Genomic DNA, 13,722 nt, shown 5'->3' on the forward strand with positions numbered 1-13,722 from the left:
AACTGGAATATTCAAATTCAGTAAAAAAGTAAATAATATTACAGTAAATTAGTTTAAATCATTTGAGTATTTATAAATATTGAATTTGATAATGATGAACATGTCTTCTCAGTTTGGCTTCTACACTTTTCACTTTGTTGTTTCTCAGGAGTTTGGATGTTTTGTTGCTACAGGTTTCATGTTTCGTGAAGGGGTTTTCTGGTTTGGCTCAACTGTCCAGTTAAAGTCCAGGACAAAAACCCAACATGAAATTATTATCAGATTGATGAGGGAGCATTTGGTGCTCATCTCGCATAATGTTCAGTTGGTTTAAAGCATTAAATGAGGGTTAATAAAAAAATATATTTGTGACCTCTAAATGATTTGATGGAAAATGGAAATTTACAAAGATCAGTGTTTTCAGGAGGGAATAAATTTATCTTGCTCACAGATGTCAGACTGGCCATGTTGTTGCTGTTGTCTACTCGCACACTTTTTCCTGTTTATGGGATGAGCACAAACTTGTTTTTCAAGGCAAAGTAACATAACCCCTTCTAATGTGAACAGCTGTGTGTAATACAACTCATGCTGGTTGGTTGTGTAGCTTCAGTTGACACAGACGTGGAGGTTTTCCAGCTGTTTGCTCAGAGATGTGCAGAGTGGGTTCGTGCAGAGAACAGGTGCACGCTCAGAGCCGGAAGTTGTGGTGAAGTGAGATGTTGCAGCTCTGTCATTTCTCAGCACAGAGAACGATCTGCAGGCTGCTCCGTGACCACATCCTCTGTTCTGCTGTCGCTCTCGACTCCTCTGCGCAGTTTCAATCCCCGGTTTGTCTTCTCACCAACAAAAGCTGTGTCCTTCTTTTGTGCTCAGAGGAGAACGACGACTTCCTGTTGTTGTGTGCTAGACTCACACTCTTCACATTTACTTTTCTGTACTACACTGCTGATGATTGTACAAAGTCCAAAAAGTAGATATGACTAACACAAACCCTTAAGATCAAATGATTTAACAACAGTTAACAACAGCTCAGTCTTCAGTTCTCCTGCAGCAGCTGCAGCTTTGGTTCTGACCCGGCCCTTTGCTGCTTGTCCTCCAAACTATTTCCCCGACCTAAAGGCTCAACAGCCAAAAACAATCTTTTAAAAAGTCACTGTTGAATCATTTCTCAGTTTCCTCATTGGAAAAACCTGAACCAGCTTGTGACGTTTTCTAGAACTGAGCTGTTTCAACATGTGTAGGTGAAAAATAGGTGATTCTCAGAAAACAGGCTGGTTTGTGAGCTGCTAAAAATACCTCACACTATCTCCGGAAATGATATTTCCAGTGCTCATTGTAGAATGAGGTGCGACAGAAAAATTGGTTTAACGGACAATCTCTTACAGAGAAATAAAGGCACATTATTGATTTGATCCCCTGAAAAAACTTTTATTGACAAAAAAAAATAAGCAAACAATTAATTCACTACCAAAAACAAATACGCAGAAAAATAAAAACCCTGATGCCAAACTATCTGCATGCCAGTCATAGATTTAAGTTTTTGATTAGAATAAGCAGAGAACCTGTTCACTACTTTGTGCAGAATTTCAATAGCTAATTTATAAATGAGTAAAAATACACTGCAACATTCAGCTTTATAGAAATATAGCCACTATGTTTTCAGTTTTATTTACATTAAGTCAAAGTTAATTTTCCTCTCCGCTCAGGTCTCAGTTCTGCTTTTCAGTTGAACTCTGCAACAGACACAAAGGAAACAGTTTCCTATGAGATGTCTTCATTTACATACTTACACATATGGAACCATTTTTTTGTCAGTCAATCAGAAATGTTATATTTAACAAACCTGGAGTCTCCAAACCAAAAAGGCCACGAAGGCTCCGTAGACGCTGCTCTTGATGATCAACACGCTGTAGGAGAGTTTGGCTTGACGAGTGATCCTCAGATATTTTTCTGAAGAAAGGTCAAACATTTAGATACGTGATTCAAAGAGGAAACATCCAGGGTACTTTGTAGAGACAGTTGATGTGAGCAGCAGTGAGGTGAACAATGAATAACAGAATCATTTATTTACCTCTGGTCAGGATGTCTGGACCTGGTAGAAAAATAAGAAACGGATTAGACAAGAACAGAAGATTATTTACATGTTTGTCCAGATCAGGTTTAGGTCATGAACGAACCTTGTTCACCAGAGATTGAGTCCTTATGATAAGTATCATGTGTCCCATTGAAGAAGCGGACGATGCACTCAAAATTCCACTCGGGTTTGTACCAGTCTTCGGCAGAGACCTTCAGTCTGCTGGTGATTGTGTAGACTTTGTCCTTCCGCAGGGCAGCTTCGTCTGTTGTCACACCTCTGGTGACATTCACACCACTGGTGACATTCAGTTGAATAATCTGCCAGTAAACACTGACATGGTCCGGGTAGAAATCACTGGCCACACAAACTAAGGTCTTCTCTCTTTCATTGTCTATCGGGTTTCGACACTCTTTTGATGATGGTCTGAACACTTTCACTATTGGTGACTTGACTGCCTGCCCTGGTTCTGCAAAGATAAAGAAATAAATTGATTCAATTAAGGATCAAACATAGATCTACAACAAACCAACGTACAACACCAAACTCTAAAACAGAAGATAAAATACCAGAACATAGAGGAAACACAACATAACAAACTACCTCCAATGTTTGAACCTCTTACATGTTTAATTACTGCATTTGTGTGTATTTTTAAAACATTTTATATGTAAATCTATTCAGAAATTAGCATCATCCTAATGATTAATTCACTTGATATGTTTTTTAAACTTTCTTTTTTCATGTCTTGATTAATGTGACTAAACAAAACACTCAATTTTACTTTGTTTTACAAATATCATGGTCTATAATAATTATAGTGTAAATGCCAAACGTCTTAGCTATAAACCACGAACTGTACTGAATAATGGGGAATAACAGTTAATTTACAACAAAGATTGGTATGTTAACCCAGTACAGTATTTTTACTCGACATATCTCGCATAGATTTTACATTATTCTGCAATTTTTTACGACAAACCCAAACTCACTAAATAAAACATTGACACATTTCCTCAACAATCATTTTGCACACTTAGGCTAAATTACGCTCACAAAACAAACACTTGCATTTATGATTTAGATTTTTTTTCTTACCTAACACTGTCAGTTTAGTGCCGCTGCCAAAGTAAGCTGGGTAGTTGTTGTTCACACTGATACATGGCTACAGAAAAAACTGCTCACCCTTCTGCACTGAAAGCTGCAGACTGTTTTTGTGCTCTTTTATCAGATAAACTAAAACGTTTTACTGTGTACCCACTTGAATACATACTATTACCAAAATAAATTTGCTCTTCACAATTTTTAACTTTTTTCATTTAAGAGCCTGAGATGAAACAATGCAACTAAACTGGTAGGAAAAGTGACAGAAAATACATTTTCATTTAATGTTTTGACATTTTAGGCTATTTCATGTAATTATAAAGAAATCTTACCTAAAACAGTGAGTTTAGTTCCAGCTCCAAAGTAAGCCTCAGACTGGGAACTCACAGTATTTCACAGAGCTGATAAGAACTCGCTGTGACAGTAATATTCTGGGCATAGAGCCAAATGTTTTATTCCCGCACTACTCTTATGAACACAGACAAGTCTTTTTTACCAGGCATAAATTAAATTCTGAATTAACCTTTGTCACATCTAAATGAGTTCACAGACATCAAATGAAATGATCAAGGAGTATCTTCTATTCATCGACTATAATGTTGACATGCCAATAAGAGCATCCTGCACTGTGAGTTTTAATCTTTGCCGGTTTTCTTACCTAAGACAGTGAGTTTAGTTCCAGATCCAAAGTAAGCCTCGGTGTATGAGCACAGAGATGTTCAACTGTGACAAAACCTCTTCCTCTTGCCTCTTTACCAATGTCACTTTGAAATTATTCCCACTTTTTCACTCAGTGTGTAAAAACTGTAAGATATGAATGTGATATACTACTTTTAATATACTACAAACTAAATCTTCCTCTATCCATCCATTTTCAGCTTTTGAACATAAATAATATTTAGTGACTTTATCACCATATGGAGCCCATTAACAGCCACAATCATGGTTCAATCATGATTATATGACTGATTGTAAGTCAAGCCTTAAGTGAGTAAAATTACAGTTTCACAAACATCTGAACAAAGTAAAATCTTACATTACATTGTTTTCTTACCTAGAACAGTTAACTTTGTTCCTCCACCAAAATAAGCCTGAACCAGTGTCACAGTGAACTTTATCAGTGCTGAAAACAGCACAGTGTGCTACTTTTACTTTGTTTCTTTATATTCAATTTAGTAGTAAATCTAACCAACATGTTGCATGCACTTTAAAAAAAACCATCATGGCACTACATTCTGGTTTTTACAAGTTGAGTGCAAAACTAAGTGTTTTTCACCAAAACATGTCTGCTTTATTTTGCTTTAGTGTTTAAGAGCTGAATTCATGAGAATAAAGTTTTACTCACCAAGAACTGTCAGCTTCGTTCCCTGGCCGAAATAAGCTTCGTTATTGACACAGTGTTAAAGCTTGTCGTCTAAAACCCACTGAGGTGAACTTAAACTGTCAAGACCTGATTAGGTTTCTTAATGCAGCATTTCAGTTACAAAGTTATTGAAGTTGTTCCATTTTAATAAATCGGACTCACCCAGAACAGTCAGTTTTGTTCCTTTTCCAAAGTACGCTTCGTTGGCGTTGTCACAGTGTAAAAATACTGAGCATGAAACCATTGAGTCTTTCTCTGTTAGAGTCTTTGAAAAGTTTTTGCTAATACCATCTGTTTATCCTGGGATTCCAAAGCAATGTGACAGTTATGAATCTACAGTAATAAAAGGGAATATTTACCTAAAACCGTCAGTTTGGTTCCCTGGCCAAAGTAAGCTGGCTGAGTATTGGTCACAGTGTTCTCTGTTCAGCTCAATAGTTCAGCTTTTTCAGAACAACACTTTTTCCTGGTGTGGAACCAGCTTTTCTGTTTTTAGGTTTGTTTTGGTAAAGTGATGTTGTGAGAGCTCAGACTTACCTAAAACAGTGAGTTTTGTTCCTTTTCCAAAGTAAGCTTCATTTCCAGTGTCACATTGACTTTCTCCTTCACCAAAAAGTCACAAAACGTCCCATAAACACAAAGTTAGGACACAGCCTAATAATCCAGAGCATGAAAAAGGTTAAATCCTGCAGGATGAGCTTCATATTGTCCAAATCTGTTTAGTTTTATTCAGCCAAAGTCAAACAATCATCCATTTGCATTTAATGTATTAAAAAGTATTTGTTTAGACTATGTTTCAGCCAAATTCTTAATCTGTATTGAACTTCCAGTGTCAGAATGACCTGACCTCAAACACTCCTTGAGAGTATTGATGTTTTCTGCTGGATGGAGAGTCCCAGGTCACAAACAGCCATCTATACAATGGATGTCAATGGGAGGAGGTTTTTGTACAGCGGCTCTATGGGAATGTATCACCGTGGCCCCCTGTCCCCACAGTGAAAAAACATTACACAAAAACTTGATGTCGTTTTTCTTCACTCTCGCCTTCCCCCACCCAGCGTCTCCATATCTCAGCCTCCATCTCTCTGTGAGAGCATCTGTACAGCTTGGTCTGGCAGACAGCTGAACAGACTCTAATCTGACTGCTGCTATTTCTGTGTTGGCTAAGAAAAGAAGTGATTACAGAGGGAAGGAAAAAAAAAAAACAGTTTTTTTGTCTGTTGAGGTTTTTTTTTTTTTTTAGCTTCTCAAAGGATGTGACATCATACATGGTCACACCTTCTTATCCACCCATTCATCTGAGAGATATATATATATACACAGAGGAACATTTACTGATGTGACTGATGTGGCACCTCTAAATGAAAGCTAATGATGATGTGTCTGCTGGACGTGTAGATAGCCAACACATATGCCATAACATGATGACATTATGTCAGGTTGAAACTTGTTTCATTGCCCCAAGTGGTCACAAAAATCTGTCAATGCAAGTTTAACAACAAATCAAATCTATATAATGCCATATTAGTTGATTAGGTTTATAATTTATGATATAATACAAACAATAATACAAACTATTAAAGAAATAAATCAGAATGTCATTCCTGATAATGTCTAACTTAACTTACATAACTTCCGTTTCTCAATACGCATATTTATAACAGCATCTGTAAATTAGGAATGAGCAAAGTGCTTGCTCATTGTGGGAACTCTTGGGTTTCTCTATATTAAATACGATCTTGCCCTTCAATGTTAAGTGCCTTGAGATAATGTATATTATGATTTGGAGCTGTAAAAAATTGAATTGAATGTAATTTTAAGATATACAGTATGAATGACATCTTTGTCAATGTCAATGCTCTTTTTGTCAAATGAGTCTGGAGTTTGTCCCCTTTTCCTTTTTGCAAATATTTGTATGTACAATACAACACATTTACATATATATACAACACAATTTCACAACTTTGTGGCTCATTACATGATTTAGCAGTATTGCACAATAAAGTACATTGTTGACTTATTTTTTTACTACCACACCCAACTGTAGTCTCACATGAACCCTGTAGAGGTCAGTGTATGATCTTCTCTTGAACTTGATCCTGTTCCTCCAGCATGTTTTCACCTGCTCATTAATCTGAATTGATCCAGCACTGAACCGTGGGGCAGCAGGTCTGGTCTGTTCTGCAGTAATGTCACATTGTTGATGGGATACTTGCTTGTTGAACTAACTAATGGATATTTTCACAATTGCAGCAAAAAGCATCTCATATTTTCTGGGTTAATCTGTATATTGTTGGGCTTCTGAAATGTTGATGGGCTGCATTTCACTAATGATTTTCTACTCTTAAAAACCAGTGTTTGTTACAGTACAGTTAACATTCACACAGGGCTTTTACATGCAGCTCTTTCAGTCATGCATCTCATTCACATGCTGCTGACAAAGCCATAAGGAGCACTTTGGGGACAATTTGCCATGAGGACTAAACGAGGCAAAAACAGAACCATTGAACGTCTAATTAGAGGACGACATGATTTTCCTCCTGAGCCCACAGCTGCCTCAAATGTCACAATATAGTAAAAAATGTCCATTATAAATTCTAAAAGTAGGGACATCATTTTTTAAATCACAACTGAAAAACTACAGCCTATTAATATTTGCCTCTTTTACTTGAAAAATGAATCCCATAAAAAAATAGTGATACTGTCCTTCATGAAATCCATACAAAAATACAAAATCCCCCTCCATCTGTTCTCTTCCTGGTTTGTTCCTGAGGTTGTTGTTAAGCTGCTGAGGCTTTCTGAACCACTGTGCATACTAGAGGCACAGTAATACACAGCTGAGTCTCCAGCCTCAGCAGAGTTTATCTGCAGAGAGGAGCTGAGAATTGTAGGCCTTAACATGGTGTACTTGGTTTTGTTGAAAGGAGCCTCAATCGTCGATGAATCTTTACCCTGCGAATATGCCACTAGTTCTATTTTCTCACTGTTTCTTTGTCTATACCAGAACATGTTGAAATATAGATTGTCATCCTGTTCACACTGCAACGTTACAGTTGTTTCTCTTCCATGGCTAAATACAAACGGAGGCTGTTGAATTTTTACACAGACGGAGAAACCTGGAAAACAAGAAAAGAGCAACACGTAAATGAACGAACAAACCAGAACAAGAAAAATAAAAACAGCAAAAGCAGCTCTTAAATATACATACTGGAGAAGATTGTAACTGCAACCAAGACTAAGATGTTCATTGTCACAGCGAAAAAGAATCAGAGCCGTCAACTAATCTTCTTCGACAATTAAACTGCTGTCTTCTGTCAGACTGCAGGTGTAGCTTACTATGCTGCCATGAAATAAGCTCCTCCTCTTCCTCTCTACTTTTAATAGAAACTCTTTTTCCTCACTCATATTCTTTCAGAAGTTTGTTTTAAGTGCCTCTCGACAGCTACATAGAAAAGATGTGCATTTATGTTAATATTAAAATGTAATCTTAATTTGAGTTCTATATATTTGGTTGTTTTCTTTTAATCATAGTTACTTAAAACTCTGAAACACTTTACTGAGGTAAACACCTGCAAAGAGATAATGAAAAGCATTTTAGCTGACACAAACGTCCTATCTCTACACTACAAAGTTATTGAAAACCTGTTTGGATTACAGTTCATTCTTTGCTCCATTCAAAATGATCATTTAAGAGTTCTAAGTGTTTTCATGACCTCATACCCTTAATACAGATCACGCTAATGATGAATGTGAGGTGAGGTCTGTAAAATATCAAGCCTCAATTACAACATCTTGGGAATCATTGACAACTATTTTTCTTATAGAAACTTCACAGTGGATTTACTAAATTGAAACAACACTGAAAATTGAAATTTACTAAATTGAAACAACACTGACAAGGACTCCAATATAAGGCTGGACCTGTTTTCAGCACAAAGCTCCTCATACTTATTTATCATAAACAAACCAAACAAGCCACAGCTTCTTCCTGCCTGGATACCGTATGTTACAGACTTGGTATTTGTATGACTGTCAGGTCTGTGTGCATCACTGTGACTGGCAGCACAGTAGTAAGTGCTGCTGTCGTTCAGGAGCAGATCAGTAATCTGAAGGGAGAAGTAGTTTTCGGATGCGAAGATAGATGCCTGGAAGCGTCCCACATTTCTGTGATATTCGTTGACGAGAAACTCCACCTGCGCTGCGTAGTGGTTTTGTCGGTACCAGTTCATGGTGTAACTGCTCATGCGAAACCCTGAACCCAGGCTGCACTCCAGCGTCACTGTGTCTCCTGGGTGAGAGGCTTGTTCTCCAGACTGCTGAACAACAACAGTCAGACCTGTGGCACATGACAAATGAATGTTTCATTGTCTTTGATGCACAGAACAGTAAATTCACAAAATACATGAAAACAGCCAGAGAAAGAACTGAAGCCATGATGAGATAAAACATAAAACCCACCTGATTGTAGAAGAAGTGACAGATAAATACCTATGACGAGCATGTTAGTGATGTGCAATGACACTGACTGCCCCCCCAAAAGTGAAGCCAAAGCATCTTAATTGCCACCTGATGACTGGCTGCAGTACAGGTCGTAAACCCCGCCTTCTCTGTGTTCCTGAATTGGACATGGAAAGTAAGGTCAGTGTGGTGAGGGAAGACGCTGTGGGTGTCGGTTAATTTATCACCACCTTCATTTGATAAAAGCTTCATGCCATGTTCTGTGCCTCCACCTGTTGGTTGAATCTATCCAGGACATTCATTTTCTCAACTGCAGGCAGTTACTTGTCATGTGTTTCAACATAAATCTTTTTATTTTTTTATTTCTGACAAGTCATATATACGTCTTAATTGTAGAAAGCAGTTTATTCTTTATTCTCGTATGGTTTATTCATCCTTTTCTCTTAACTTACATTGATTAAAGTGAAATGTCATTTGCAGTAAACGTCACTGATAACGTCTCCACAGTGTGGTTGACTTGCTTCCTGTTATTATTAATGTGAGTCAGATGTCAGAATGTTTTTGTCACAGACTTGGTGTCTGTCACTGCACTGTGTAGACTGGCAGCGCACAGATAAACAGCCTCATCCTTCTCCTGAATGCTGGGTATCTTCAGAGACCACTTCTTCTTCTGGACTATCTCTGCCTCAAAGCCAGATTTGAATCCTTCTTCAAAGTTTGCACTGCTGGCCACTAAATAAACCACTAACTGAGGTTCTTTTCCTCTCTGCTGTATGTACCAGTACATATAATTATAGTCGGTGTCATTCTGGTAGCAGTGCATTTCTGCCGAGCCACTGGGAAACCTTGAGATGTAGTGGGGCCACTGAGTGATCAGCACAGAATGAGAAACTCCTGAAATGAAAGAAAACAGAAAAGCTATGAGCATATTGAACATGTATATGATGATAAATCTATACAGACTAAAGTATAATTAAGTTTGACTGGAATCAAAATGTTTCACCTCAGTGCTACCAATGATTAAAATGTAGGAATATTGTTATCCAAAATTGAGAGAGAGAGAGAGCGCGTTGTGTTTTTGTATTTAAAGACTTTTACTTTACCTGCAGCCCAGAGTACAAAGAAAGTCAAGGTGGTGAAGCTTGGAATCATTTTGACTGTAAAGGAGAAACAGAAGTTATTGAGATTATAGTGAGTGAACCAACACTCCCCTGAAATCTGAAGGGAGGAAATGACATCAGAATGTCAGGTGCTTTAAACAAACCAAAGAGGAGACTGAAGCTGCTTTCAGGCATCTTAACTCCAGAGATCCTCTACACTTTCTCTGGAGAAGTTGTATGTGTGAACGCAAATATTCGACTGGGAGCTTCTGAACTTTCTGTACGACAGCATCTCCATCTTTATCGCTGTGTAAACTAGCTGCTCCAAAATATTCTCCTCTGTCTTCAGGGTGCCTCGGCTTCTTAATTTGAAGAGAAGTTTCCTTCTCTCCATTTCCACTCCAATATAAGCCCAAGTGTGGCTGGACCTGTTTTCAGCACAAAGCTTCTCATACTTATTTATCATAAACAAACCAAACAAGCCACAGCTTCTTCCTGCCTGGATACCGTATGTTACAGACTTGGTATTTGTATGACTGTCAGGTCTGTGTGCATCACTGTGACTGGCAGCACAGTAGTAAGTGCTGCTGTCGTTCAGGAGCAGATCAGTAATCTGAAGGGAGAAGTAGTTTTCGGATGCGGAGATAGATGCCTGGAAGCGTCCCACATTTCTGTCATATTCGTTGACGAGAAACTCCACCTGAGCTGCGTAGTGGTTTTGTCGGTACCAGTACATGTTGTAACTGCCCATGCTGAACCCTGAACCCAGGCTGCACTCCAGCGTCACTGTGTCTCCTTGGTGAGAGGCTTGTTCTCCAGACTGCTGAACAACAACAGTCAGACTTGTGGCACATGACAAATGAATGTTTCATTGTCTTTGATGCACAGAACAGTAAATTCACACAAATACATGAAAACAGCCAGAGAAAGAACTGAAGCCATGATGAGATAAAACATAAAACCCACCTGATTGTAGAAGAAGTGACAGATAAATACCTATGACGAGCATGTTAGTGATGTGCAATGATACAGACTGCCCCCCCAAAAGTGAAGCCAAAGCATCTTAATTGCCACCTGATGACTGGCTGCAGTACAGGTCGTAAACCCCGCCTTCTCTGTGTTCCTGAATTGGACACGGACCAAACTGAAATGTCAAATTATTTTCTCAAAGATTGGTTCTTATCACACTGATGAATGTCCAAGTGTTAATTCTTCCGATGAGTTTGGTTTCAATTAGTTATTTCATGTAATAAAAACAGGACATCTCGATTGACAGCTGACTTGAGATTAGTTGTGCGTTTGTATCAACGGGATCTTACTACGCCGACTCCACCCCCCTGATTAAGACAGATGAAGAGAAAAGCAACTGTCTGCACAGGTGAAGACATTGTGAAGCACTGATGTGAGTAAAATGTGTTGACTTGAGAAAAGTAAGGTCAGTGTGGTGAGGGAAGACGCTGCGGGTGTCGGTTAATTTATCACCACCTTCATTTGATAAAAGCTTAATGCCATGTTCTGTGCCTCCACCTGTTGGTTGAATCTATCCCGGACATTCATTTTCTCGACTGCAGGCAGTTACTTGTCATGTGTTTCAACGTAAATCTTTTTATTTTTTTATTTCTGACAAGTCATATATACGTCTTAATTGTAGAAAGCAGTTTATTCTTTATTCTCGTATGGTTTATTCATCCTTTTCTCTTAACTTACATTGATTAAAGTGAAATGTCATTTGCAGTAAACGTCACTGATAACGTCTCCACAGTGTGGTTGACTTGCTTCCTGTTATTATTAATGTGAGTCAGATGTCAGAATGTTTTTGTCACAGACTTGGTGTCTGTCACTGCACTGTGTAGACTGGCAGCGCACAGATAAACAGCCTCATCCTTCTCCTGAATGCTGGGTATCTTCAGAGACCACTTCTTTTTCTGGACTATCTCTGCCTCAAAGCCAGATTTGAATCCTTCTTCAAAGTTTGCACTGCTGCCAGCTAAATAAACCACTAACTGAGGTTCTTTTCCTCTCTGCTGTCTGTACCAGTACATATACGGATAGTCGGTGTCATTCTGGTAGCAGTGCATTTCTGCCGAGCCACTGGGAAACCTTGAGATGTAGTGGGGCCACTGAGTGATCAGCACAGAATGAGAAACTCCTGAAATGAAAGAAAACAGAAAAGCTATGAGCATATTGAACATGTATATGATGATAAATCTATACAGACTAAAGTATAATTAAGTTTGACTGGAATCAAAATGTTTCACCTCAGTGCTACCAATGTTTAAAATGTAGGAATATTGTTATCCAAAATTGAGAGAGAGAGAGTGTGTTGTGTTTTTGTATTTAAAGACTTTTACTTTACCTGCAGCCCAGAGTACAAAGAAAGTCAAGGTGGTGAAGCTTGGAATCATTTTGACTGTAAAGGAGAAACAGAAGTTATTGAGATTATAGTGAGTGAACCAACACTCCCCTGAAATCTGAAGGGAGGAAATGACATCAGAATGTCAGGTGCTTTAAACAAACCAAAGAGGAGACTGAAGCTGCTTTCAGGCATCTTAACTCCAGAGATCCTCTGCACTTTCTCTGGAGAAGTTGTATGTGTGAATGCAAATATTCGACTGATAGCTTCTGAACTCTCTGGGGACATTCTCCAGCTATAGTCCCTAAAATCTGCAGGAGCTGCAGGACTCATTGTGATCGAGTTAGGAGGGGTTAATGCTGTTTCTTACATGTGACAGAAGCAAAACTAAAAACAGTGAAATGGGCAAACACCGGTGTCGATGTGCTGTAAAGAAAAACACATTTATGTCCGGCCTCTGCGTGTGGCTTTAGAAGCTCCCCAGGTAGATGTAATGTTCTTTGCAGTGGCACGGATCAGAAAACTGTGATTTAAGCTGTTTTCAGACATGAACTCTGAGTTTTCCTTTCACATATGAAGAATGCAAGTAGGAGATTGTCCTGGTCAGCGTCTTCTACATGTATGCCCCCCTTTTTTCATCCTGAGATGTTTTTTTCTCTTTCAGTTTTGGTTCTGTTGCGTGTTGGAAACATCATCAACATGCCCACAACTGTCCTGTCAGTGTGTCATCATTGCTCTCTGAATGAAAAAATACATCCCACTTATAATGAAGACTGTCACATGGTTTCAGTGGTTTTCTGTTTGTGTGCTATTATCTTCTGCATCATTATGGAGGTTACTGTACGACAGCATCTCCATCTTTATCGCTGTGTAAACTAGCTGCTTCAAAATATTCTCTTCTGTCTTCAGGGTGCCTCGGCTTCTTAATGTGAAGAGAAGCTTCCTTCTCTCCATTTCCACTCACTTCAAAGTGGCCGTCAGAACTTTATGACTAATAAAGCCAATCAGCTTCAGAGAATTGTCTCCTGCTGAATGCTGATATCAGGGAATCGTGTCATAGCTCTGGATTTGATGTGCGAAGCTCAGGTTGACTTCACCGTTGGGTTTCACAAGCAGTTCAGATGGTCTCTGAAACACTTGTCTTTCTTTACTGAGGTAAACACCTGCAAAGAGATAATGAAAAGCATTTTAGCCGACACAAACGTCCTATCTCTACTCTGCAAAGTTATTGAAAACCTGTTTGGATTACAGTTCATTCTTTGCTCCATTCAAATTGATTATTTAAGAGTTC

The 13,722-nt window shown here is 38.6% G+C and overlaps 1 protein-coding gene, 1 long non-coding RNA gene and 1 gene segment (V, D, J or C); 1 reads left to right on the plus strand and 2 right to left on the minus strand.

Moving 5' to 3' along the window:
• Window positions 1-13,722, plus strand: part of LOC109636462 (uncharacterized) — a 101,051-nt gene that overhangs the window by 7,574 nt on the left and 79,755 nt on the right. The gene's annotated exons all lie outside the window — the stretch shown is intronic.
• LOC109641480 (M1-specific T cell receptor beta chain) lies at window positions 1,383-12,709 on the minus strand. Of its 2 annotated transcripts, none has more exons than XM_069535427.1 (7): window positions 12,435-12,709; window positions 11,925-12,227; window positions 4,880-4,942; window positions 2,157-2,522; window positions 2,051-2,071; window positions 1,823-1,929; window positions 1,383-1,712 (listed from the first exon to the last, which is right to left on the minus strand). In XM_069535427.1, the coding sequence occupies exons 1-7, from the start codon at window positions 12,481-12,483 to the stop codon at window positions 1,689-1,691; spliced, it is 933 nt and encodes a 310-aa protein (XP_069391528.1). In that variant the 5' UTR covers window positions 12,484-12,709; the 3' UTR covers window positions 1,383-1,688. The 2 variants fall into 2 exon arrangements, with proteins under 2 accessions (XP_069391528.1, XP_069391529.1); XM_069535428.1 differs by having other exon boundaries at window positions 4,880-4,919; window positions 11,920-12,227.
• LOC138412199 (immunoglobulin kappa chain variable 12-41-like) lies at window positions 9,306-11,137 on the minus strand. The segment is given in 4 exon segments: window positions 9,306-9,872; window positions 10,082-10,135; window positions 10,779-10,898; window positions 11,045-11,137. Coding segments are annotated over 4 exon segments (561 nt in total).

This window comes from Paralichthys olivaceus, chromosome 12, assembly GCF_024713975.1.
Source record: "Paralichthys olivaceus isolate ysfri-2021 chromosome 12, ASM2471397v2, whole genome shotgun sequence".
Classification (NCBI taxonomy): domain Eukaryota; kingdom Metazoa; phylum Chordata; class Actinopteri; order Pleuronectiformes; family Paralichthyidae; genus Paralichthys; species Paralichthys olivaceus.

Bases quoted from the DNA above. Each gene is read 5' to 3' on its own strand.
- LOC109641480 (XM_069535427.1), bottom strand. From the start codon at position 12,483: ATGATTCCAAGCTTCACCACCTTGACTTTCTTTGTACTCTGGGCTGCA. The intron at 2,523-4,879 runs GTAAATATTCCC...TTATCTTTGCAG, and splicing joins AACCAAACTGACGGTTTTAG to AACCAGGGCAGGCAGTCAAG. The intron at 1,713-1,822 runs GTTTGTTAAATA...TGTCTGTTGCAG, and splicing joins TTTTGGTTTGGAGACTCCAG to AGTTCAACTGAAAAGCAGAA.